Here is a 27,906-nt window from a genome sequence, read left to right as displayed (position 1 = left end):
GACAGTTCACCTGCATCAAGACTTATGTCCACAACTACAAAGTTGAATGAAGATAAGAAAGGAAAACGTGTAGACATTTCAGGTTATAGAGGAATAATTGGATTTTTGCTGTATTTGACTACAAGTAAACCAGATATTATATTTTCAACATGTTTGTGTGCTAGATTTCAATCCAATCCTAAGGAATCACGTTTGATGATTGTGAAAAGAATTTTCAGATACTTAAAGGGAACACCTAACTTGGGATTATGGTATCCTAAGGGAACATGATTTAAAGCTATTGGATACATAGATGCAGATTGTGCTGGATGCAGGGTTGACAAAAAGAGTACTAGTGAAAGCTGTCAGTTTCTTGGACATAGAATTGTATCCTGGTACAGTAAGAAACAACAATATGTGTCAACTTCCACGGCTGAGGCTGAATACATAGCTGCTGGAAGTTGTTCTGCTCAAGTGCTTGGATTAGAAATTAACTAATGGACTATGACCTAGTGTTACACAAAATTCCAATTATGTGTGACAATACTAGTGCCATATCTATTGTTGTTAATCCAGTTAATCATTCTAGAACTAAGCACGTTGATGTAAGGTATCATTTTATTAGAGAACATGCTGTAAATGATATTACTGAGCTCATTTTTGTTCCAACAGAAAAATAATTAGCTGACATTTTCGCTAAACCTTCGGATGAAGCAACTTTCACTAGACCTGTTAGTGAAATTGGTATGTTAAATTCTTCATCCTAAAGGCAAGAATTCAGTTAATATGTTGCAACAGATTTATTTATGATAAATCAAAATTAATTTGATTTAAATGGAAATTAACTGAAATATGATTTATAAATATTTCATAGCTCTCTATATAATTAATTTTCAAAATTCAAAGTTTAACTGAGATTTTTTCAAATTCTGAGAAAAACTATCTAAATTTAATTTACATTTCAATATATGAAATTTAATATAAGACAGAACTGAAAAGAACAATAGTATATAGAGAACTGAGTTTTCTACAAGTCTAAATGACTTCTCGACAAGTCATTTTGTGACTTCTCGATTGAGTTCTCGATAAGCCTTTTTCCTAACTTTCTCGACAAGCCTCATTATGACTTCTCGATAAGTCTTGTAGAGATCTGGACATATGTTAATTCATAGAGTTCTCTAAAAGTATACATTTTAGACTTCTCGATAACTTAGAACTAAAATAATTTAGTTTAATAAATTATTTTAGTAAAATACTTTTGATATAAAGTATTCTAATTTTATTTTGATTTATTCAAATAAAAATTGGAAAAACTTAGTCCATTCAGGACAACCTGGGTATTTATTTGACATCTCGATAAGTCACTATCTAGTTCTCGATAAGAGTCAGGAAAGTGACATATCGATATGTATCTATTCTTTCACGTGACTTCTCGATAAGTAAAGCCCAAACGTTTATTCCTACTTCTCTCCAAGTCACTTACCTTATTCTATAGATACCCAGACGTCTCGACATAACGCCTCTTTACACTTTTGAGTTCTCAATTGACCTAGTTTTTGCAAACCTTAACCGTTCTCTCTCATTTCGAGCTCTTTCTCTTTCAAATTTCATACCCACTCAAATTCAAATACTTACAATGGGTACAAATACCGTTAGAGCTGTTATCCCTTAGGACGGTACCAACTACCTAGATTTCACAGATGTTAACCAAGCTCTTGATAATTTCAAGAGCTTTGTTAAGTTTTTGTCTGAGACTTACTTTTCGGGTGCTTTGACTGCTAATCCTATTATGTACATGGATTTTCTCAATAATTTCTAGAATTTAACTGTGGTTAGGATAGTTTTGCATGTGACTCAATCCGTGTCTTTGGTGGTAAACTGCTCAATCCAAGGTCAACAAATGGAATTTGATGAGAACAATGTCAACAAGGCCCTGGGAATCCCTACTAACAGCATGGTGGAGGTACCAAATCAACAGGAGCTAGCTGAATTTATGAACTTCAAAAATTACAGTGAGAAGATGAACCTTGCCATTTTGAACAAGAAGCATCTAAGGAGGTAATGGTCATTCATGTTTGATTCAATAGTAAGAGCCTTCATCTACAAGAAGACTGGGTATGACAATATATCCAGTATGATTCAAAAGCTGGTGTTCTTCATGGCTCAAAACAGGCACATCAATGTGGGGCTATTGATCCGGGAAGAACTCAGCACAAGGCTCACAATGCCTTTGGCCACAAGAGGTAAGGAAATTTTGCTTTCCTAGGTTTATTACGTTTACTTTAAATCATAAAGTTATAAACATACATTGACTTAATGGTATTAATAAGACTAAAATAGGTAATTGTAAACAAGTGTCCAAAATATTAGTTGGTTCACTAATGACAAAGAACAAGGTACCAGTAGGTCTAAGAATCACTGACTTAATGTTAGAAAGATTCAGGACCTGCCTATACCCTATGCCTGACATGAGGTCTAGTGCCATATCTAGTACAATTATGGCTCCTGTACCTATGGAAGTACAAATATAGGAACACCAACAGGGGCCTTCCACAACCGAGACCCTTCCTTCATTACTACTAGAAGCTAGGAAACTAACCACTTCATCCTTTCAACATGGTGGAGTGAGTAAAAAGAAGAGAAAGCATGCACCCTCAACTATTGTAAAGGAGAGTGGTGAGGACCAAGTTCAACTAGAGTCTATCTTGGTCAAAAATCCAAAGAAGGTAAAGAAATCTGAGTTGACCACTCAAGAAACCATATCTTCATCTTCCCAAAAGGATGCGATTATAACAGAGGGAATTAAACAGACTCTAGAGGCATCCTCTCAATAGGGTGTCTCTATTGAACAAAGCACTCTCCCTAATGCAATTTGTAAAGAGTCTGCACCCTAACTTGAGCACTCTCAAGTTGATGAAGAAGAAATAAGGCAGACACACACACTGAGAGCACATCTATTGAAGCTCTCTCATCCATTCAGGGGGAGCTGCCAACACTCAATGTTAACATCACTAATCTCATATTAATTTCTTCTTCATATAATGAAACACTTGAATCCACTTCTCAAGTGTTATCAAAATCAAGTGACAAGGTTCAAGAAACTGTGATCACCACCCAGGAACCACATTTAGATGGTGAGAGGCTACTAGATGGGGTAGACCTTGATAACACCATCAAAACCACAAGGGTTTCATCAGTTTTAACTGAAGACCCTGTGGATGTTACTCAAGAACCTTCATGAACCTTCATGTGCTAAAAAATCTTCACAGATTGATAGGTTTGAGGGTAGTACTCATGGGGGGGATCTATTAAATCCTTTACAATTCAATTGAAGGTTCCTCAAGTAGGAACAACTCCCCTTAAAACCCTAGCTGAAATTGCCTTATTAATTGAAGCTGGGAGTAAAATTGTCAATGATCCAACTATTAGGGAGGCAAGTATAGCACATTAAGTGTCAGTTCTTTCCAAGAAGAACAAGGGTTTGAGGCCATGGTACATGACAGTAACCTGGTCAAATCCCCTCCAATTCAAATGGAGGTTCCCATTATTGGTGAACAACACATCGTCACAACCACAGTTCCAACTGTGAGTTCAGTTGTGCCTTTTTAACTCCAGTCACAGGGTTACCTATTAACTCAATACCCTCCACCTTAAACCAAACAGACATCCCATCTACCTCAAACACTACACCATAACCTTTTCACCTTCTATCTCAATGGCTGCAGGATGCTCAAGCCCAACCTACTACAGTTGACGATCTTTTAGCTGAGCAACTTGCAGGCCTAGCCAGTATCTCCCAACAACTCCTTACAACATATATATCAAACCAAGAATATCAAGCAATTATACTCTCATACAAGGAGGATGTTAAAGAGCAGCAGGAGAAAATTGCAGATGAAGCAGATGGTAATATGGATGCATGTCTCTCAAAGGATTTCACAACAATAATGGAGGAACCTTAGAAAAATTCAGAGAAGAATATGTCACCATTTTGAGTAGTAATACTAAGGCTCTCACTCCTTAGGAAGTATATGATGTTATGACAGAGGTGTACAAAGCACAATTGAAGGCCTTTCATCATACTGGAAGAGCCATGGAAAGTACCCTGATCAAGCATCAAACTGAAGTGAAGAAGTTGGTAAATGACTGGATTGATGAGCCGATGCCAACCTTTCAAGAAATCAAGACCAAGTTCAACAAATTCTCAGACAGACTTCAAGCCCTCTATCTCACTCCTGTAGAAGAAAATGTGTTCAAGCTAAGTAAAACTTTCATAGCTCTATATGAAGTCATATATGTCTATATTGTAAATGAAGCATAAATACAATCACAATTGTGTTTGGATGATCATTCATATTTAAATGACCCAGAATATATTGCATATGAGAAAGAATAGGTATAGCAGTTTTGTTATCCCCAAACAATCTAACAATAGAATTACAGAAGGGGGGTTGAATGTAATTCTGGGTTTCTTTTCGAAATTAAAGAAACTACTTTATCAAATTATATCAATGTTTAAATATGCAAGTGTGCGAAATAAAATATGAATGTATTCAAAACATAAAGTTATCAAATACAAAGATTTAAAAACTTTCTGGTAGATTGAAATTTCCACCAGAGATATATATTGATTGAGAACTCTGTGATACAAGAATGCACACAGCTGCTTATAAGTAAATTTACAAAGTGAGAACTAAGAAATTTTTAACAGATTATGCTTAATCTATTTCTCAGTTCTTTCAATCCATATTTTTCTACTTGTTACTATTGGTTTATATAGCACCAAGTTACATGTTAAAAAGACAAACTAATAAAACAAAAATGTCTAAGTCTAATCACATATTTCTTCATTTCTCCATCCAGCATCTTTGTATTTCTTCAAGTAAGCGTGGAAATGAAAATGCTTCTTTGTTCTCAAAATCCTGCTAATAGGCTGCCACACTCCTTTTGTATACAATCAACCCATGTGACTGTCAAGTCACTATCAACTCCTATTTGAATTTGTTATCCGTCGAGACCCTGTTGGATCATCCGTCGAGACTCTATTGGATCATCCGTTGAATGAGACTTGGGTCATCCGTCGAAGCCTTGTAGAAACATCCGTTGAAATTACTTCCATAGTAGTTGACTCAATTTCATTAATACAAAATTACAAGGCATCTAATTTTTACAATTAGCCAACCTATTTTGCATATCATTCTAGTATCCAACATGACTTAGAATATCCTACAACTTCTAATTCTCTAGGACATTACAGTATACGAGAATGTGCTACAAAAACTTATTTAAACGTAAGCTACTCTTTCAACGGATGACAGAGTAAGATTATTTGTTGAAAGCTGCAAATACACTTAATTAAATCTACTAAGGTGTTTTGGTAAAATATCATCAAACCTACAACATATCCGTAACACAGTTACTGGAACTCGTGTCTGTACCCAGACTTTAGTGACCATGAAAATATTGTAGAGCATGAGAATATAGCATATAATGACCCTAACCCTGAAGATGAATTACTCGATGATCATAATTACGACAAAAAATTTCACGGTGACAGCTCACACATTTACTCAATAGATGAGGATGTTACTTCTTTTATAAATGGATATTTTAAATTAGAAAAGGTTATGAATTATGATGATAAGGATAAGCATGATGGTGAGTAATTGAGTGTGCATTTGATGTATCTACTATAACTAATTTCATGGTTGAAGATCAACAAGACTATTTCTTTTTTACAAACACACGAAAGTTTAAACTCCCAATACATATTTTGCAATTCCTAGAAATATAGGTACACATTCAGTTATTTTCGGTAAACTACGAATACACATTACATATTTTAGTCTTTAATAAATAACAATAGTTTATTTTTTTGAACAATATCAAGATGTAGTTTAAAAAAAACCATATATCAGCGTTTCAGCATAAATAATGTTAAAATCTTATATATATATATATAATTGGCCTATACTTGTTATGAATGGAAAAACCAATTATATTTAAGCGAATAATTAGTACAATAGCACTTAGCAGACGATGTGGTCAATAATTCAATAACTCATATTTATATACATTTGGCAATATATTATTTATTATTTTTTTAAAAAAATTAACTTCTTAATTTTTTTAATGTTGAACGATTAATACTGATTTTGAAAGTTTCGACCGATTAATTCCGTCTCGATCGAATTTTGATAAATTTCTTAAAATCGGCCTATAATCAAATTTTTGATTAATCGAGAGTTCGAGACCGTACCTATCTTCCCAACATTAATTAGGGGTGTTCATGGGTTCGTCAACAGGATCAAACCGACCCAACCCAACCCGTTTTTTGGTCGATTAAACCAATTGAAAAAGACCCCATACTTAGATAGGTTAAAAAAAATTCAAAACGCATTAAATGTGTTGGGTACGAGTTCAAGATTTTTTCGGCCAACCCTACACGATTTAGCTTAAGTCTCAATAATTATAATATAATCTATATATTATATGCAATTGTATATTGTACAATATAATATTTTATTTATAGTTAAATTTCGTGCATGTGCATATAATTTACGACTCGATATACATTACTATAATTTCAATATCAATCAAATTTAAACTATGTGTTATGCCCAAATTTGGACATAGGCTTTAAAGAGGCCCATATTAGATTTCCTAAAAATTGGGGCAAACCGGTTGAGTTCAAGAGAGCTGGGGGGCTTCGGCCCGCCTCACATAATATAAAATGCCGAGGTTCAGCCTAATGAAGACATTGAAGATAAAAGAAAACCCTAACGACATACATTAAATCAAGGCAAGTGGGGCAGAAGCTCAAGCCCATCATGCTAGAAGGAGTTTCTGCCTACCACTCTAAAGGACTCGGGCTCACCTTTATAAGGGGTCCAAACTCACCTCCTTAAAAGATTTCAGCCCCCCTCTTTCTCAGAGATTCAGGCTCTCTATGCTAGCAGAGCGACTCGCTTCATGACTTTCTTTGGGAGGTGAGAATGGCCCCACCAGAAGGGTTGGTACGAGCCGAGGTGGCCAGGCCAGCTCGCATTCAAAATATGCAATACTGCGGGCTGAGCTCATGAGCTCGCATCACACTAGGTGTTCATGCAAGCTGAAGAAAGACTAAACAACAAAAAACTTGTATAATATCTTAAAGCGGGGAGACTATAGTTGGGCTCGCTTCTCTAGTTTCTTAATAGGTCGGAATGGCCCCACTAGGAGGGTTGGTGCGAGCTGAGGCGATCAGGCCATCTCACATCATCCAATTTTAACTCTGATATGAACAATGACCCATAGATGACTGGGTTGTTTGTGAATCTCGGGGCCGACACAGGACATTCTTATAATCATGGGAAGAAATACGAAGATGCCACAAGATTATAGGGAAATGTATGGGGGAAATCGAGATTTACGTGACTAATTAGCTGAGGTTTGGCTTATAGATGGGCTTGGGTTGAATGGGAAAAAAAACCTTAACCCTAGTCATGTGACTTGTTCCGCAAGAACTACGTGAGACTTGATCCCTATAAATAGGGTACGTAGGCACCTTGTATGATTATATGAATTGACACTCGACAAGGAGCAAGAGAAAAAACACATTCTCTATTCATTTATTGAGGAGTCATCATACAAGCCCATCCACCACCACAAACAACCTTCATCCTCTCCTAAACACCACCCCTAGATCTTTATTCCGGCTAAGAACCTCCAAAACACTGTTGTACCAAATTCTCCCTACAATATTTGGCGCTAGAATGAGGGGTTACATATTAGGGATAAGGATGTTTAGATCAAAGAGACACCGGAGGTGAGAGTCTAGCCGGAGGGAGTAAGAAAATAAGAGGGTCGAAGCGGTCCAACAGCAGTCCGATGAGTGCCACCGATCTCGTGAAAGCAAGACAACCAGGTCTATAAAGGATCGAGGCATGAGTTAGCTTCGTCCGAGGGGAGAACCACCTGCATTATGGACTGAGGGGTAAGGAGAGGTCTCTGCACCACCGTTATCGATAGGAGAATCCCGTTTCAATCGTGAGCCCCTCCTATGAGGAGAGTGCATTCACAAAGTCAATATTCAACATTTTGGGATCAACATCACCCTCTTTTAGGATGCATCAGTGACCAACTTGTCTAGCAAGGTCTTGGAATGCCTCATTAGGAGATGCCCCTTTTTGGGATGCCTATATCATATAGCTTGGCTGTCGAGGTCATGAGACGTCTCTCCGTGAGATGCCCCCTACTGGGATGCCTCAACGCTCAGCTTGGCTAGCAAGGTCTTGAGATACCTCTTCATGAGATGCCTCTCTTGGGATACCTCAATGACCAACTTGGATAGCGAGGTCTTAGGATGCCTCTTTGGGAGATGCCTCTATGATCAACTTGGCCCATAAGGTCATGAGACACCCTATGTGAGATGCTCGTTAACCAGCATGGCTAGCTAGGCTTTGAGATGTCTCTATTTTAGATTACCTTTATCGGGATAACTTTGTGACTAGCGAGGCCCTCTATATGGTTTGGCCAGCGAGGTCCTTCACGAGGTGTTGTCGATCGTCATTTTTAGCAAACTTCACTTTTCAATATGATCAGCGAGGCCCCCAAATTGGCTTGTCCAGTAAGGTCTCAAGGAGCTATATCCATCTTCAGAAGTTTTAGGCAGAATGAATAGGGAGATTGATGTGTGAAAAGGCTAGTGAAGTCTTTTATAAGATCCAGGTTCATACCACGATTAACATCACACAAATTAAAAGCGCCAGGCGGTCAACATGAGGTTAAATTATAATCGCGAGGACAATGTCCCCTGATTACGCAAGTCTAACCTTCTAATTATGATTTTTATGATTTGCGTGACGTTATACGGGTCTAGCCTTCTCTGCTCGCTCTGTGTGATGCCAGCCGAGAATCCGGTGCCTATTGTAAGAGGCACGAACCGGGCCTCTGCTCATTTCGAACGATGCTTATCGGGCCTCCTCCCGTTCTACGCAATCGACCTGGGGCCTTCCCCCTCTCTTGAAGGAGCTAGGCTTCCTACCGCTTGGCGTGACGCGAGCCGAGCATCCTCTCGCTTGGCTTGTTATGAATCGGGTGTCATCCTCCCGATGTGATAACACTAGTTGGGCCCCCGACTTCCTGCGAGACCCAAGCAGGGCATCCTGCACAAGGCACGATGGGGTCGGGCCTTCTCCCGTCTCTTGACGTGAGCAGGGCCTCCGCCTATTCAAGTGATGCTAGTTGGGCACCCGACGCTAAACACAATGCGAGCCGAGCACCACCTGATCTGATGACACAAGCTAGGCCTTCACGAGGTATTATGTGAGTTGGGCCTTCGTGCCCTATTGCGCGAGCTAAGCTCTGCATGAGGTGATGACGCGAGCTGAGCCATCGTCGCTCTGAATATGATGTGAGCCGGGATACCACCCGGACAACGCGACGTGAGGCCGGCCTCCTCTGTCGGCTCCGCTTGATGGTAGCCGGGACTCTGCTGCCCATTCTATGCAACCCGAGCCGGGTATCGGCCTACTTCGTGTAATTGGAGCCCGACTTCTTTCAGCTTGACACAACGTGAGCCTGGTTTCTTCCGCCCGCTTTGTGCGGGGCTAGTTAGGCCTTGGCTTCCCGCTATGCATGAGTCGAGCCTTCGGCCTCTCTATGCGACTCGATTAGGCCTCCTCCACCTGCTCTGTGCGGTGCGAGCCGGGCCTCCGCCGACTCTACATAATGCGAGTTGGGCCTTCGATAGCGCTACATGACTAGCTCAAGCATGCCTAGAGAAATGGTGTTGTTCACTCCCAACCCTTTGCTTAAATCAAGAAGAATATGGTATATGTGAACACCAAACACTTTGTTTATATTGCAGTAAATAACTTCAAGTAACTGGGGGTGGAGATGATTGAACTCCCATCACTTAAGAAGACACCAAGGTGTACTATACTTGTAAGGATCCCGATGGAGCATGAAAGTTGATCATGGAAGCAGAACAACGTGAATGAAGGATTCGACCCAACTTGAAGAATAATAAATTGTATGCCAGACATGCCAAGATTAATTTGAGTCAAAGCCTAGGCTTCCTTTGCTTTGTTCAAATATGACATACTCAATCTGCGCACAACAATGATGTCATAAAAAATGAGGATGGAAGAAATTGATAAAATTCCTTGTCGCATCAACATGACAACAATGAATTTGGGGGTAGTTGTTATTCCCAAATTTGGACATGGGCTCTAAACATGCCCAACTTAGATTTCCCATAAATTGGGTCAAACCGGTTAAGTTAAAGAAAGCTAGGGGGCTCCGGCCCACCTCACATAATATAAAATGCTGAGGTTAAGCCTAATAAAGGCATTGAAGATGAAAGAAAATTCTAAAGACAATAATTAAATCAAAGTAAGTGGGGCTAAAACTCCATCCCATCATGCTATAAGAAGTTTCGGCCTACCGCTCTAAAGGACTCGGGGTCACCTTTATAAGGAGTCCAGACTCACCTCCTTTAGGGATTCCATCCCACCTATCTCTCAGAGATTCAGGCTCTCTGCTCTAGCAAAGAGGCTCTCCTCTCTATTCGATTAACAGAGATTTGGGCTCACCTATCTCTAAAGGACTCGAGCTCTCTTTTCTCTCAAAGATTCAGGCTCACCTCTCACTCATGAGTTCGGGCTCTCCTCTCGCTCAGAGATTTGGGCTCTCTGCGCTAGCATATTTGCTCATATTTATTTTCGCTATCAGAGCTTTGGGCTCTTTACGCCACCAGGGATTGGGGCTCTCTTTACTAGCAGAGATTTAGGCTCTCTTCGCTAACAGAGATTCAGGCTCTCTACGCTAGCAGCGTTTCATGCTCTCTTCGCTAGTAGAGATTTGAGTTCACCTTTCTCTGAAGAACCCAGGCTCTCCTCTCACAATGGAATTCGGGCTCACCTCTCCTCCCTAGCCGAGATTCGAGCTCGTTTCTCTAGTAGGAGCTCGACCTTGCTATGCTAGGAGGAACTCGAGCCTTATTTCGCTAGCGGGAGCTCTGACTTTCATCACGAGACATGATTTATAAGATGGGTCACGAGCCCATCATACTTGGAACCTCCTAACTTTTATTATCAACAAAGATGGGTGATGAACAACTTTTATTAGGAGGATTTAAGGAACAAGGCAAGGCCGGACGACTCGCTTCGTGACTTTCTTTGGGAGGTGGAATGGTCCCACTAGAAGGCTGGTGCGAGCCGAGGTGGCCAGGCCAGCTCACATTCAAAATATGGGATACTGCGGGATGGGCTCATGAGCTCGCATCACACTAGGTGTTCATGCGAGTTGAAGGAAGATTAAACAACAAAGAACTCGTATAATATTTTAAAGCGGGGAGAGACCAGTTGGGCTCGCTTCTCTACTATCTTAAGATGTCGGAATGGCCCCACTGGGAGGGTTGGTACGAGCCGAGGAGATCAGGCCGACTCACATCATCCAATTTTGACTCTGATATGGACAATGACCCATAGATGACTTGGTTGTTCGTGAATCTCGGGGCCGACACAGGACATTCCTATAATTATGGGAAGAAATGCGGAGATGCCGCAAGATTATAGGGAAACGTGTGGGGCATGCCGAGATTCACGTGACTAATTTGCTGAAGTCATGGCTTATAGATGAGCTTGGGTTGAATGGGCAGAAAAACTCTAACCCTGATCATGTGACTTGTTCCCCAAGAATTACGTGAGTCTTGATCCCTATAAATAGGTTACATAGACACCTTGTATGATTATGTGAATTGACATTCGACAAAGAGTAAGAGAAAAAACACATTCTCTATTCATTTTTTAGTGAGAAGTCATCATACAAGCACAATCACCACCGCAAACAACCTTCATCCGCCACTAAATACCACCCCTAGATCTTTATTCCAGCCTAGAACCTCGAAAACACTGTTATCCCAAATTCTTCCTACAACACTACGGTACTATAATTATAAGTTATGCATATTTTATTTTATTTAAATATTTGAAATTAGAGATAAGTTACAGTATTGATTATATATATATATAATCATTTAATCCGTTCAAATCGATGCATGATGGATATGATTGAGTTACGCTTTTATATTTTACGAATAATGTTAAAAAAATTCAAATCCATCTAATTGTGTAGCGTCGTAAAAACGTCTACATTCCAACCAACATGACTCTTGAACACTCCAATCATTATTTGTGATGAACGTTAATCAACCAACTTTTAAAATAGTGATTAAAAGTTGATCGAGAGTTTGAGAATTGAGATTCAAGGAAAATATGTTACGTAAGTATTGCATTATTTATATTATAACATAAAATTCTAATAATTATCCGAAGAACAAGACAAGATGCTGCCCCAACAAAAATCAGGAACAACCAACAGCAAGAGCCAGTTAAACCACCTCATTAATCAGATCTAAGCAACGGTTGAAGTGGTGGGTCAACAAATCATTATTTTTTATTAATAAAGTAAATCGAACTAGTGACAACTGAGCAACCAATAATCTTTGTCACTTGTGTTAACAGTTACATATAAATATACCTGTTAGATTTATGCTGATTTTCTAGGAAAAGATTTTTTTAAGTAATCAACAAAGTGCCTTTGCGATGGTAAATTGAATTATTTAAAGAAAATTGTGTAGTCTGTTTCGTTTCTCCTTGCTCTTTGTTAAGCAATGAAAGGAAACTAAATTCTACAAGCCTCTGCTTTCTCTGCTTCTGCATTGCTTAACGAACTGCCCTCTCCGTCCCACCCAATTGTTATCCTTTCTGGAAAGTGTCCGGCACACATTTTAAGATGAATAGAAGGTATAGTTTTTTAACTTTTTAAAAAAAATTATTTTTCTGAATAAAAGTTTAAATATTCTATTTTTATTCAGAAAAACAAAATTCTTAAAAACAGTTATAGAACGATATTTTCTATTCATCTTAAAATGCGTGTCGGATACTATCCGGGAAACGATAACAATCGAGAGAGACGGAGAGAATACTCAAAACCAATACTAGGTTCTGCGTCGTTGGATTAAATTTTGGTCGGAAGGGTGTCAAAAATATAATTAAAAAAAGGCAATAATTTATTTTTATTAATGGTGGGTTGACACAATTTTGATTTAGCATCCCACTGAAAATGCTATAATGCAATTATTTTACCAGATCTATTATTTTATCTAAATCAAAAACACAATTTCTTTATTATGTCAACATCAGAGAAAAAATTATCTTAGCAAAATAAATATTTTATCAATTAGTATTATTTAATCAAGTTTCAACTATATTTAAAAAAATCAATTGACAGTGAACCAGGAACGAACACGACTTGTATCGCCGAACATCTATTATCCATTTAAGTTTTAAATTTGTGAGATTTGTGTTATGCCAAACATCTATTATTCGTTCAAGTTTTACATTTGTGAAACTCTGTCGTACCGAACATCTATTATCCATTCTAACTTTAGATTAATGATCTATTCTATCTAAGATCCGTATTTAACTAAAAAAATTCTTACTGTTATCAACTCAGTCTTAGTAGAGCAGATCCATATAAAAATTCAAATTCGTTGAAAACAATTTTGAATTCAATTCCAAGTGTTCATCATTTACGATTAGTCAAAAAAATAGAGAAACGATTAGTGAAATGAATGAATAAAATGTAGCGACTTGTTCGAGGCCGTAATCAAAATGAAATGACTCTGAAAGGCACGGAGAATCGCTTCTTTGTTTTTGCCAACCTTCAATGCAAGTTTTACGTCATTTATTTTACACGTTCTTGCTCTGCAAATTGGCTTCATTTTTCTACTTAAACCAACGTTATAAAAATCGGAAATCGGTTTTACTCGGTTTTGAAAAATCGAGTAATCCATCGATTTTTCGAGTACTCGTTTTCAAAACAGTCGTAAAAGCAATTTACTTAACGGATCAATTTTTCGAGTACTCGTTTTCAAAATTATATGCTAATAATATAAATATCAGGTAACAAAGTAGCTGAAACTGAAGAAAGAAAAAACAATGGAGAAGATAGAGGCTATACACCTAAACAGCTAAACTAAAATGAATATGAGAAAAGAGAAGAGTGGACATTGGCTTTATAGTGAAACCCTAATGTTTAGCACTGAACCTGGGTAGGTTTGGGCTTGGGCTTTTTATATTGGGCCGGATACATATTGAAGTTTTGGTACTCCTTTCATCACACTCTAAAGCCCAACTCATATTTCTGGCAGTCCGTTATTAAATATTAAAAACGCTGGCAACATCAAAACTTTATCTAAGGAGTATTGAATTGATGACTTGGCAATCAGGTATAACCCGTGTAATTTACGGGCATGTTCTATAGTACGTATATTGATGTTATTTTGATTGTAATTATCAATGATATATTCATGTTACTCCATGATAGATCGATTAACTAAATATTTCTCTTTATGAAATTGAGATCGATGTCGTACTTAACGTGTTTTTTCTCAAAATGAATTGAATATGCGAAAATAAAATCGAAATATACGATCAAAATATAATACAAATGAAAGCACACATATCTCATGAAAATAATTACAACTCGTAATAAAGAAATATTGCGGAGTAAATTAAAGAATTACTATAGTTGTTTATATAGTACAATTAGTGATACAAAATACAATTAGTGATACAAAATACAATTACTTTCCATATTAGAAAATGTAATGATTGGATATGAAAATCGACATATTAAATATAATATTGTACAATTGACAATATAAATACATTTTTCAATATACATCATTTTTTAATGATAAATATATTAATAAATAGGTCAGTAATCAATGGTTATGAAAATTGAAAAATGGACTAAATCGGTTGAACTACTGATTTACGGTTTATCAAAAATTAAGAATTTATGGAAATGCTAAATCGAAATAATATCGAACATATTTTTATATTCTTTTGAAAATATATAAGTAAAATAATTATATTTGAGATGTGTAAAATTGCATTTGTACATCCGTACTAAGTTATAACATTATTTTGTGTGTGTTATTTATTAAAATGATAAGAGTCTTAATCATCTTTACGCATCTCTCTTCTTTTTCCCTTATCTTTTCAGTTTCTATTCGGCAACCGTCTGATTTCTTCATTTAAAATCGTCATTCTTCACCAACTCGATGTTGAGTATATTTCTTCTTCCTTTTCTTATCTTCCTAGCCTCAAATCGTGTGTTTGATTCGTTAAATTTTGATCGGAAAATTGTCGATTTTGATCAAAAATGGCAAAAATGTTGTATGCTCTGATTTTGCTCTATAATATTGTTTGGTTGTCTCCTAGCAATTTATCAGCGAAATTTTCGATTTCCATAACACAACAATAATCTTATAACTCTTTTACTTATACCTCTGAAAAAACTTTAAATTGGTTAATGTAAGAAAAATGATTCACCTTACTATTGTAAAATATTAATGTAACTGTAATGAACTTGATATTTTAATATTTTATTATATATATTCAAAATCTTCAAACCTGTCTTAGTTTATATTCATGTTGGTCATATAATAAAAATCTCAACTTTATTATAAACCCCCTCATAACCCACTCTTTTATTCATATACAAAGAAAATATCTAATATATTCTTGAATTTAATATTTGATACACTAACATTGTCATTTTCAAATTAGCTCACATATTAAATTTATTTACTAAAAATAAATTTATTTTATATAAAGTCTTCAAAAAAAATAAGAATTTAGCATACATACAAGCAAATATTATTAAATTTTATTTAGCAAAAAAAAAATATTAAATTTTAGATATCTAATTATAGGTTGTTAATATTCAATGATAAATGGTAACATATATAAAATTATTAATACTAATGAGTTAGGTGAAATTAATATATGTTATTAAACATGACAATTATTTATATTTATTAATAAGGAGTAATAATGATTTAAGTGTAATTAATACATGGTATTAAATTTAACAATTATTTGTATTTATTATTGAGGGGTAAATTAGTAATTTGGAATAAATTGTCTCACCCAACCCCCTTTTTATTCTATTATATTATTTATATTTATTAAAAAAGAGTAATAATGATTTAAGTGTAATTAATACATGGTATTAAATTTGACAATTATTTGTATTTATTATTAAGAGATAAATTAGTAATTTGGAATAAATTGTCTCACTCAACCCCTTATTTGCTCTATTATATATATAATAAATTTTATCGGTGAAATTTACGTGAATTAAGGACGTCCACTGTATTTGATTGCATTGTAGCCGATTAGTTCATAACGTTCTTGATACCAAATTAGGACCTTTAATATTTTGTTTTTACAAAGATTTTTCACGAATGGATTTGGTACGAATTCTTATTTTTGTCGAACCGAACCAGTAAGAACGGTTTTTTGAAAATCCAAATCAAACCAGACCAGTTCAACACCGAGACCAAACCAAACCGGACCATAAAATAATGCGTTGGTTCGGTTTTGAACTAAATCATTTACTTTTGTTTCATTTTTGTTAAACTTACAAGAAAACAATTATTTAAGTAAATATAATATAAAATTTATTATATATTAGTATTATATATTACAAATAAGTATTGTCATATATATTTATAAATATTTAGTTTACATATGACTTTCACTTACTTTAATTTAATTTAAATAATACTAAGTATATGAATTAGAGTATAATTGCGACATATTAACTCAAGTTTTTATTTAAAAAGTAATTTAATGTTTTTACTATAATATACACCCACACATAAATAAAAGCATAATTATTAATCTTAACTTGTAGGCATGTAATAGATTTTTTATATATATTATCTAACGGTCCGGTTTGGTCTAAACGGTTTTAATTTATTGAAAACCATAATCAAATCATTGAGTGAACGGTCCGGTTAACCGAACCATTAAAAACGGTTTTAGCGTTGATTCGGCTTGCCGTGATCCGGTCCGGATTCCCGGTTTAACACATTGTTTGAACACTCCTATACTCATGTATCAAGTACCAAATTTCCTCCTAAGAAAATAGATCCCAAGTATATACATATATTTAATCCGTTGTATAAATGCGACCACCACTCATAACGTGCCAAATTATATTTTGAGATTTTTTTGATTTTTTTTATACATGACAGATGACACTACTCTTTTACTCTTTTAGTATAAGCTGCTGATTTGAGTTGCCATTTCATTTTTCTTTTGGAGTGCTTAAAGTCACAGATGGGTTAGGTTTGAGCCTAATTTCTACATTACAATGATAATGTAATGGCACTGCATCTGGAGATTGTTTTGAACAAACCAAAACCAATCAACCAGACATACCCATTATATCTCGAGAACACGTCGCCAAACATACCCGATATATCTCGAAAATAAGGGCGAGACGGAGTGCGAGCCAAACCAGGAATGGTGACTTTATACCCACTCTATTAGGTGATATATGTAGGCATCACACTCTTAATATTCACACTCATGTTGGAGAACTATCAACCAAAGACTAGCAAGTAACAAAAAAAACAGTAAATGCTACTGTCTTTGCTGATAATCTGAACCATAAAATCCATCACTCTACATAACAGTCTCTTTTCAGTATCATGCATGTATTCCCCGTTTCCATCTGCACATACCTATTAAAAGCTGATCATTTTGTAACAGATATCTCGGTTGGCTCTCCGCGTTCCCTGGTGTGTCCTTGCTATGAGCTCTCGAGTGAGCACGAAGTGAGGTAACTTTACAATGCAGCTTATGGGGCTATGGCTATTACAACTTTAAAAGCCATGCATCAATTTAAGGCAAAACCTTATCTTCCTGAAGCAGCCCTTTGCCTACGTCTTTGCTGTAGATGATTACTACTATGTTTTGCCTCTGATCTACTACATACACAGCCAGGTAAGGGGTTTGCATAGAAATTTTCCTCTTCTTTCGGCATTTCACCAGCTCGTCTAAGGTATGGCGCTCCAAGCCTGTCAGCATGTAATGTTTTCACCTGTGAAGAAAATTCATCCCAACTTAAAGCACCAGCATCCAATTCATCTATTAGTTTAACAAAGTTTAATCTGCAACATGAAAGAGGAAAATAAAGAAATCGTTAATTTATGAGCCATGGACACAGGATTCGCACAATATTACAACAAGATGAACCGAAGACACAACATACCTGTCTGGGTTTATTGTCTTTCGGAATCCTTCAAACCTCCTGTGCCCTTGCACTGCTTTTGCCATATTTCCATCATACGTGTAAACAAAGACATCGCTTTCAAGGGCAACAATGTAATCCAAAGCCGCTAGGCGATTCTGATACAGCTTAAAGGGCTCCAGTTCTTCCTTCGTAGCAAGGGTGTGGTGTGTGTAAACATTCGGAAATTCTGATTCAAAAGAATCCATGCTGCTGCTGCCATAAATTTCACCAGCAACTATGTACACGGTTGTGGAGGCTGGATAACCCATGGCCTTCAGAAACAAACCAGCTTCTCTTGGGGACATAGGACATCCCCCTTGTAGTCTTTTCTCGTTGCCGTCTATCTCTTTCTCTTTCCAATGCACAACATTATACCTCATAATACGGAGTTCCTCTTCCTCCGCTGCTGTATGATTGTGACTGCAACCTGTGAATGCAAGCATATCTTTTTCATATCTGCAAAGGCAACCAGTCAACTATTAGTTGCCGTATTTGACAAGAAAATATCTTACAAAAATAAAAATACTTCTGTTTCTTTTATAGTCACAATCATTTGTAAGTGACATCTTGCCTTTTAACATAGAATATGATGCAAGAGTAAGATGATACAGCAGCTATTAAAACTTATAATAACTTACGACACCATATAATATACAACTTTATGAACATCATATCCCAGTTAACATTATGCGTCTAATTAGTCCCATGGTGGATGATTACCTCAAATGAAGGGCAATATAAGGCTCCCCTTCATTCCTAAGTCTCTCGACCAATTTCTTCCCAAGATTCTCAATCTCCTTTGTGAAACGAGTAGCCTCATAATTGGCACGACATCTAAGCCGCTGTATAGAGCCTGCAAGACCATTGTTGGCAAGTCGTGCGTCAGTATGGGTAAACTGAACCACTTTATGCTCTTTCAACAATGCAGCCATCTCCCCTCTATAGTAATTTGCCTGCACAATAGTTTAAGTTTCAGTCCTAACGATAATATTAACATGCAGATAGGACACCAGGAAAGAGCATAAATAAAGGGTATTTATAGAAATTGGAAAATCCCCCCCAACCTTGGACCAGGATATAGGAGCCTTCTGGAAAGGTGTCAATGCTGCATACTCTGGTGGCAATGACTCAACTACGTCAATATCGTCTTTCAGAACTTCAACGAAGTGCTTCCAGTCAAATATATCTTTAAATTCACTATAAACCAGAAAAAAAAAGATTTAAAAAATCAGATAATCTCAAATGTCTAATAAAGTTATAACTAGCGCAGCTGCATCATGCATAATACTACTTTACCTAGGATCTGACCAAAAGGACTCGTGATCAAGAGAAGGAAGAACGAGAGTTGCATTCATCAACTTTGCAATAGCAACCATGTCGCATATCTTCATTTGAATTAAAAAAGAAACAAAGAGATGTCAGAAACTATTATTACAGAAATGAAGCAATCAATATTTTATATACTCTTATATTGTATTGAACTCTGAAAAACCATACCCCTGTTCTCATTTGATTCAGTCCACCGTTTGCATGAACTAAAAGATAACCATTTGTAGGTGATCCTGCAAGTACAGAAAACAACAGAAGAATTCGTTAAGCAAACATCAACTTTCCGCAGGAGAACCATAAACAAAGGTGAGGCACGCTGCTGACTATACTTTTTTGAATTTTTGGCCGACCAATGCACTGATAGTAGTCCTCACTTGATGGCTTCATCCATATTTCTGGAACCTGTTCAAACACGAAAAAACCATATAAATCCCATCAGAAAATTTTTCTTGCCAAAAAACATTCATAACTTTTAACATTACAACAGTAACCTAAAAAAACTGATTTCTGGAAAAAATAAACACAGGGAGCATCCAGGGAGCATCCAGACACTGTACTTCACTAATTTACTAGTCATCAATATCTATAAATTAATTACGAAAAGAATTGTCCGTAATTTCAAACAAAGGTTACAGGTGAACTAAAATTCTTGTTTTCCACGTGAAGAAATCCAAAACAGACGTAATATGTACATCCGACTTGGAAGCAGGAATCGGGAATGGTAGAATGTACACAATTTACTCCTGCTCATAAAGACCTTTCTGTGAAAAACGGGATTACAGAATTTTTGAAAAATTGTGATAGTAAGCAAGTTTTCTAATTTTATGGCTTGTTTTCCATCTAGAAGATGTATAAACATTGAGGTTAAGAAACGTAAACCAATTCGAGAGAAAATTGACAAGTATCAAACTTTCATCTGGGAATGAAGAAAAGGAAAACACTAGTGAACAGAGTAAATTAAGTCCCTCCTTGACCAGAAACTTCACAACCACTGCACCCTTACAAACCCCACCAATTTCAATACATCACTATCACTACCAATCAATTTTAACAAACCTCAAATTTACTAACCATGAACTAAATTAACCAAAAAGCTACAAACTTGAACAAAATTCACAATTCATGAATTAAAAAAACTAAGGAGATACAACCTTAAAAATCAAAATATTTGATCACAAACTAAATATCAAGAAACTTTAATATTACTACTCTCCATATTAGTAATTGAGGTCACTCCTTGACCAGAAACAGGTCAAAATCACTGCAGCCCTCAAAACCCCACAGCAATTCCATGTTTCACTATCACTAAAAACTACCAACAAAAACCCTCAATTCCTTAATCACAAATTAAACTAAGTAACTAACTAAAGAGCTACAAACTTTATTAAAAATTCACTAAACATGAATGGAAATAACTTCAATATTCAAAAAGCCACAACCTTTAAATTAATTAAACTCTCAATATCACCATCACCAAATCTAACAACAAAAACCTTAAATTCCCTAATCATAAGGTAAAACAAACAAAAATCTACAAACTTTAATCAAAATTCACTGATCAAGAACCAAAACAAGTAAAAAAACCAATACACCACAAAAATTTACAAAATTCACTAATCAAGAATCATTACTTACTAAGCACAAAACTTAAGAAACCAAAAACCTTTAAACTTTAATCAAAATTCACTAAACCAAGAACCAATAACAACATACAAGAACCAAAAACCTCAATTTTTAATCCAAACTCACTAAACCAAGAACCAATAACAACTCAAAAGACCAAAAAGCTTCAAACTTTGATCAAAACACACTAAACCAAGAACAAAAAACACCTCAAAAACACAAAAAGCTTCAAACTTTGATCAAAGCAAACAAAAACACTTACAGGGTATTTCTCCAACACACGTTTAGGCATAGAAGAGAGCTCCTCATCATCTCTTTCAGCAGCCATCATAACTAAACTTTGATGCTGAGGTTTAGACCAAGTATTAAGAATAAACAGCCCATTTAACCTCCTATTCTTCCCATTAATCATCTCCAAATTATAATGATTACCCACCAAAACCGACACTTTCAAAAACATAGAAAACACAACCACCATCATCAACACACCTAGTATCCGACGACCCATGTTCTTCCTAGATTTCAATCTACTCATTACATCATCCACCCACACCACAACCTTCTCCGGCACCGGAATATTCCCCCCACCGGAAAATCTCTGATGACCCAAATGCCGGAATATCAAATTACCGCCGACGTCATCCTCGTCGGAGCTCCCCTGATTTCCGGCGACATGGTCGGAATTCAGCTTTTCACGGCGGCGATGAGCAGTAACTCCTCCCCGGGGGCTGGAGTTACCGGAAACGCCACCAGATATCATAATCTCAACCCTTTAATTCTATATATAAATGATTACAATGATCACAAGAATTATATAATATATATATATATATTTGTGTATGTATATTTGTTTTTGTTTTTGGCGTACAAGTTCTTGGCTTCTGTTGATGTATGTATATATATAGAGATTGTGTATGTATAGGTGTAAGATTTGAATAGGGGGATAGAAGTGCAGAAGGAGAAGAATTGTACGCAGAAAAGAATTCCGGTGAGCGAGGTGTATTGGATATATATACATACAAGATTTGTATGTATAGACTTTTGGATTGTACGGAAATTTTATTTTTGTTTATCCTATAGTCTCACATTATACATGTCTTCTCTAATTATTGTTTTGTGGATTTATATAAAAAAGTTTGATATTTATCATAGATTTTATTTATAATTTTTTTTGACATGAAATTTTATCTATAATAAGAAAATATAATTTGTAATTATAAGTGGCAAAGCAACTAATTATTCAATTTAAATTTAAATTATATGTATTGTTCGAATCTCATGGCAGGAGAATTTATAATTATGCATCATGAACCAGAATATGTCGCTTATGTGCACTTTATTTTGGTTCACGTGATTTACATGATATTACGCGAGCCCGTTGGGTTTATCCAGTGCGCACGTGATGAGTAGCGGCCGCGAGTTTCTTACGAAAAAAATCAATTATACGAGACAAAGTGATAATAAACAATTTTTTATTCAAATGAGCTGGCGATAAGTAGGATTGATTTTAATGTATAAAATATAGTCGAATGTGTTGAGTAAGATTCGAAAATAGGCATTCAATGTAAATTTTAAATATACGTGCAAAATTGATAATAATTATATGCAAGTTTTTATTCAAATGAGTTGTCGATAAGTAGTATTCAAGTTCTATGTATAAAATATCGTCGAATATAATGGTGAAAAGCAAGATTTGGATTTAATTTTTTTAATTTATTAATAATAATTAAACGATCTCACTACTTTTTCAGACCGGGCTTGAATAGACGAATTGTTAAGCGGTAATTTTTTAATTACGATAATTTTAAATATATATATATATAACACTCAATTATTGATTATAATTAATGTCTTGCATTTTAGTGGTGTTTTTGGTGGTAAATATGGGGTGAATTTATTGAGGAGTGATTTGGTTATAGTATTTCAATAAATGAGAGATTAAAAAGTACTCCCTCCGTTCCTCCCAATTGTTATCGTTTCTGTGAGAGTGTCCGACACACATTTTAAGATGAATCAAAAGTATAGTTCTTTAACTTTTTTAAAAAAAAATATTTTTCTAAATAAAAATTTAAACATTCTATTTTTATTCTGAAAAATAAATTTTCTAAAAAAAGTTATAGAACTATACTTTCTATTCATCTTAAAATGCGTGTCGAACACTCTCCCACAAACGATAACAATTGGGAGGGACGGAGTGAGTAGTTGAGTTTATGTACAAATTGGTTTAGTATATAAGATAATGTCAAAATAGTGAAAGACTTATCTTAATTGTGATTTGGTAATGGGGAGGACTAGGTGAATGTTTGTCATTTTTTCATTTATTATTTAGGTGATTGTGCGTTTGTTCCGTTAGCATTTGACAATGCAACACATACGTCAAACTGATAATCTAATATTTACCTACTTCACAAAGTCAATTTTGCATTTTATTAGAGTACTTTGAAGTTTTAAAATTAACGTTGATAATAAAAAAGGTTTCAAAATTAACAGTTTCTCATACGTTACATCTCGAAGCTGATAAACTTACATTTCCATGAATCTTTTGACATAATTTTTGTAAACTAGCTTTTAATACGTGAAATTTATGACATGATGACGATCAAATCATAATAATTTTGAGGTTAGAGCGCTCATTTGAATTTTATTATTATTTTAAATTATACGTGACATTTTTTAATTGACGAAATATATATTGTTATGTACGTATTTTAATTTATTTATAAACGAAAATAATCAACAAATATTTGACGACATTATTTTTCGAGAACCGTTTACGGGATTATGAAAGTTCAAGCATTAATTTTATAACGCTATATTTGAAAATAATTATTTTACATAGACGAACATATCACATTAATTCATCATACTAATTTCAGTATACTAAATAATAATTGTATGTAGAAAGCCAATTGTATATATCATTGTGTTTTTGGTTGATGTCCATAATTAGGCCCCGTTTTTTATTGTTGTTGCAGACATCTATAATAGTTTTTTACTGAAAAACTTTCATACATGTGTTTGATAAATTCTAAAAACTGCTGTATGGAAAAGCGTTTTTGGTCTAAAAGTTGTTATTAGTAAAAACATGTCCCCCATGCTTTTGGAAATAGCTGTTTTCTGCTTTTGCAGAAAGTAGCTATTAGTTTCACCATCAAAAATTCTCAAAAACATTATTTTTATATATTATATCTGAAAATATGCATAAATTAAAAAAAATCAAACAGTCATCTAATTTTCCTGACAACACTTTTTTCACCAACACTTTTTCTCACAGTACAACAGTTTTCAACGGCACTCCCAAACGGAACCTTAGTATCAATAATATTCATTCATACTTTTGGAAAAATAAATAAATACTGGGTAAAAGATGGAGTTTACATACGATTTAATCATATTTTGAACCTTAAAATTTGTACCAATATATACATCAACCCCTCAAATATAATAGGTTTCTTTTTTTAACCTGAAATACTGAAAACGTACTTTCCTAACTTTGGACCAGAAAAAAATTAAAGAACCGAAAAAAAAAATCAGTGTAAATAAGGTGGTTCAAGGTTTAAGAGGTATGTTTTTCAGGAGTGCAGGGGCAAAAAAACATTTTTGTACTCCAGGAGCCTACAAGTATTTTTTGCAAATCTTGAGATTCAAAAGATCACTAAGTCTTTGCATATTTATTAAGGGGTTAAATATCAATTATGTCACTTACGGCGTCCAAATGTTTCAAGTGAGTCACTGGTTACAAAACTGACTCAAATTAATCACTCATTTAAAAATTTGTATCAAAAATATCACTAGATCGTTAGTTGAAATTCTTAAAAATATTATATATTGAGTTTGACACATTTTTTATTAATAATATTACATCCAAATGAAAGATTCCGAGTTCTAGTATTTTAGATAATATTTTTAAATTTTTAAAAATTTATTTATTATTTATTTTTATTTAAATCATATAATACAATCAAAAAATTAAAAATAAATAGTTGATAAAATTTTAAAAATCTAACAATATTTCCTAAAATAGTAGAACTCGTAACCTTTCATTTAGATGTAATATCATTCACAAAAAATGTGGGAAACTCAATATATAATATTTTTTAAAATTTCGACTAACGATATAGTGATATTTTTGATATAAATTTTTAAATGAGTGACTTATTTAAGTCAGTTTTGTAACCGGTGACTCACTTGATATATTTGGACGCAATTAGTGACCTGCTTGATATTTAACCCATTTATTAAGGTTTGAAAGGGATGGCAACGGGTCGGATTAGATCGACATTCGTAAGATCCAAATCCGATCTGTTATGTTTCGGGTAGATTCGGGTTCGATCCGGGTATTGAAAATAAAGATCCAGATCTGATTTTTCGGATTTTTTCGGATATCGGATTTAATTCGAATGCTTTAGAAATAATTAATTAAAAATACATAAATTTATATTATTATGCAAATATGTTACATAACACATTTTTATTGAATGGTAAAATACAAAAATAGTACTTTATATATTTTAAATGAAGGGTTGATCCAATAGTTGAGATCTTATTTTCTTAAATATAGGTCAAATGTTCGACTCAGTTATGTATGTTCGTTTGTTTAACTAAAAAAATAGTATTCTACTTATTTATTTAATTCAATGTTAGCGTCAAAATATAATAAATTTAACTATTAACAATTATCCAACATATCGATTATAAACATAAAATTTAATTATTTGATGTATACAAATCATGTATTATTGTTAAAAAAATTTATGTAAGATATGAATATGTTATCGGTTTTTTTTTATGGTCTCGAGTTAGGATCGGGTTTGGAATGAATTTCGGGTTTCGGGTCAAGTAACAGTTAGATATAGTTAAGATCCAAATTTACATCCAAACTCTTTCGGGTCTAAAAATAAGATCCAGATCCGAATTCAAATCCAAAAAAATGGTTTTAGATAAATCAAAAAGGATTGAAACGGGTCGGGTAAAATTGCAATCTCTATTTAAAAATTTGTATTTTAGTAAATTTTACAAACAAGGGTGACAATTAATCATTGTGCCGAGTAAAAGCTTTGCTTGAAACAAATTAGATTATACTATTAGTAAGTGCTGGAAGTGCAGAAACAATGTTTTAAAATTTTATTTAGTGGAATTTACATCAAGAGTTGCTCATATTTAGACAAAATGGAACTATAATTATTAATTAGACAAGATGCTGCTGCCAATTGTGTAAAATTAAGTAGACATCCCTAAAACAAGCATCTCAATTGTTGGAGCAGGTTAGAGCCAAAAGTGCTAAAAGAGTTTGTAGTCACCGTTTAATCTGAATTAACTTTAAATAATGTTAATTAACGTTATTGTCTGCCGAATTCATGATGAAAGAAGAATATTGAGGTTAATACACTTGTCAGATTTATGGAGGACGCCTAGTTTCATTTTTTATAAATAAAAAATTCAAAACCAAACATATTCAGTATATCTCGCTTAAATTTTGTTCTTATATAAATGTATATATTTAAAATAAAATCTACTGATTTGATAATAATGTAGTAAAGACTATGCTATTTTATAATTTTCAATATTCAAATTCCATAAATATCTACAAGTATTACGAGTGACTACCTGTTGCTTAAATGCGATTTACCTTGATTCACATGATTTACAGGTTATTGCGTGAGTCCGTAACGTTTACCCATTACGCACCCGAAGGGTAGCGGCTGCGGGTTACTTACGATAAAAAAATATACAAAATATACGAGAAAAAATTAGGACATTACTTTATAATATGAATTTATTTATAGAATTGTGATTTATTATAGTTCATTTGTTTTAATTTTTGTGTATTGCATATTACACATAAAATATCTATTTTATTTTAATATTTTGTATATTTCATACTATACGTGTAAATATCTATCTCATAATATTTCAGTGAGCAGGTCATGTCGAAATTTATGTAGTGCACCCTATATTCGTGTAAATATATATATATAACATTATGTTATTTGTCAAATAAGATATACGTAAATTTTATTCTGCGGACAATGTGGAGAGTGAATTTATGTTTGATTTGATTTAAGATTTGAAAGGACCTCATATGAACTATTGTAATCAACGGACTAATCAAATATAAAATGCAAACATAATGGTTAATAAGACAGATGGTGTGAAAATTACCTGGCTTTGTCTTGAACTGTCGATGTTCTAACATCTATAAATGTCGATTTCATACTTGAGATTCATGAATTGCATTGTGTCGGTGTTAGATGGAAGATGTAATATTGTCTCTCCCAATTGTTATCGTTTTTAAAAGGGTGCCCAACACGTATTTTAAGATGAATATAAAATATAGTTCAATAATTTTTTTTAAAATTTTTCTTTTTCTGAATAAAAATATAAATATTCTATTTTTATTAAAAAAAAAGTTTTAAAATATATTTTATATTCATCTTAAAATACGTATCAGATAATCTATCAGAAACGATAACAATTGACCGGGACCGAGGGAGTATTGCATTGGTTGGTCCCGGGATGTGGACTCTTATGCGTCCTTTAGTGGTGACAATACGAATACATATAATTTATGAGTGACGACATCTTAAAAGTTATCGGAAATTAGTTGTGCGAATTAATACATACATCGGAAAAGATGTTTAAGAAGACGGTAATCTGTGGTTGAACGCAACTATTAGGACTTTATATTGTTACACTTGACACCTCATCGCCTTAGAGAAATGGTGTTTCATATTACGGGCGCGTTTGAATTGCGACCAAAAATCAGAATCGGAAATAAAAATTAAAACAAAAGTGATGCTCAAATTGACTCAACTTTGACCGTAAATAAAA

At 34.5% G+C, this 27,906-nt stretch overlaps 1 protein-coding gene and 1 non-coding gene across 2 annotated transcripts; both read right to left on the bottom strand.

Moving 5' to 3' along the window:
- Positions 1 to 13,608: 13,608 nt before the first annotated feature.
- LOC141681888 (small nucleolar RNA snoR86) lies at positions 13,609 to 13,734 on the bottom strand. Its single transcript, XR_012559308.1, has one exon. It is a non-coding gene; the product is annotated as a small nucleolar RNA snoR86 (small nucleolar RNA).
- A 3,600-nt stretch (positions 13,735 to 17,334) lies between these two features.
- Positions 17,335 to 22,098, bottom strand: LOC141677284 (O-fucosyltransferase 19-like). The gene is made up of 8 exons (XM_074483141.1): positions 21,338 to 22,098; positions 19,782 to 19,854; positions 19,621 to 19,685; positions 19,420 to 19,508; positions 19,188 to 19,320; positions 18,844 to 19,076; positions 18,103 to 18,579; positions 17,335 to 18,001 (listed from the first exon to the last, which is right to left on the bottom strand). Exons 1-8 carry the CDS (start codon positions 21,833 to 21,835, stop codon positions 17,746 to 17,748), a joined length of 1,824 nt encoding a protein of 607 aa, XP_074339242.1. The 5' UTR covers positions 21,836 to 22,098; the 3' UTR covers positions 17,335 to 17,745.
- Between the last annotated feature and the right edge of the window lie 5,808 nt (positions 22,099 to 27,906).

This window comes from Apium graveolens, chromosome 8, assembly GCF_009905375.1.
Source record: "Apium graveolens cultivar Ventura chromosome 8, ASM990537v1, whole genome shotgun sequence".
Classification (NCBI taxonomy): Eukaryota; Viridiplantae; Streptophyta; class Magnoliopsida; order Apiales; family Apiaceae; genus Apium; species Apium graveolens.
The sequence above is the reverse complement of the archived record's forward strand: the minus strand, read 5'-3'. Positions and strand labels throughout refer to the sequence as shown.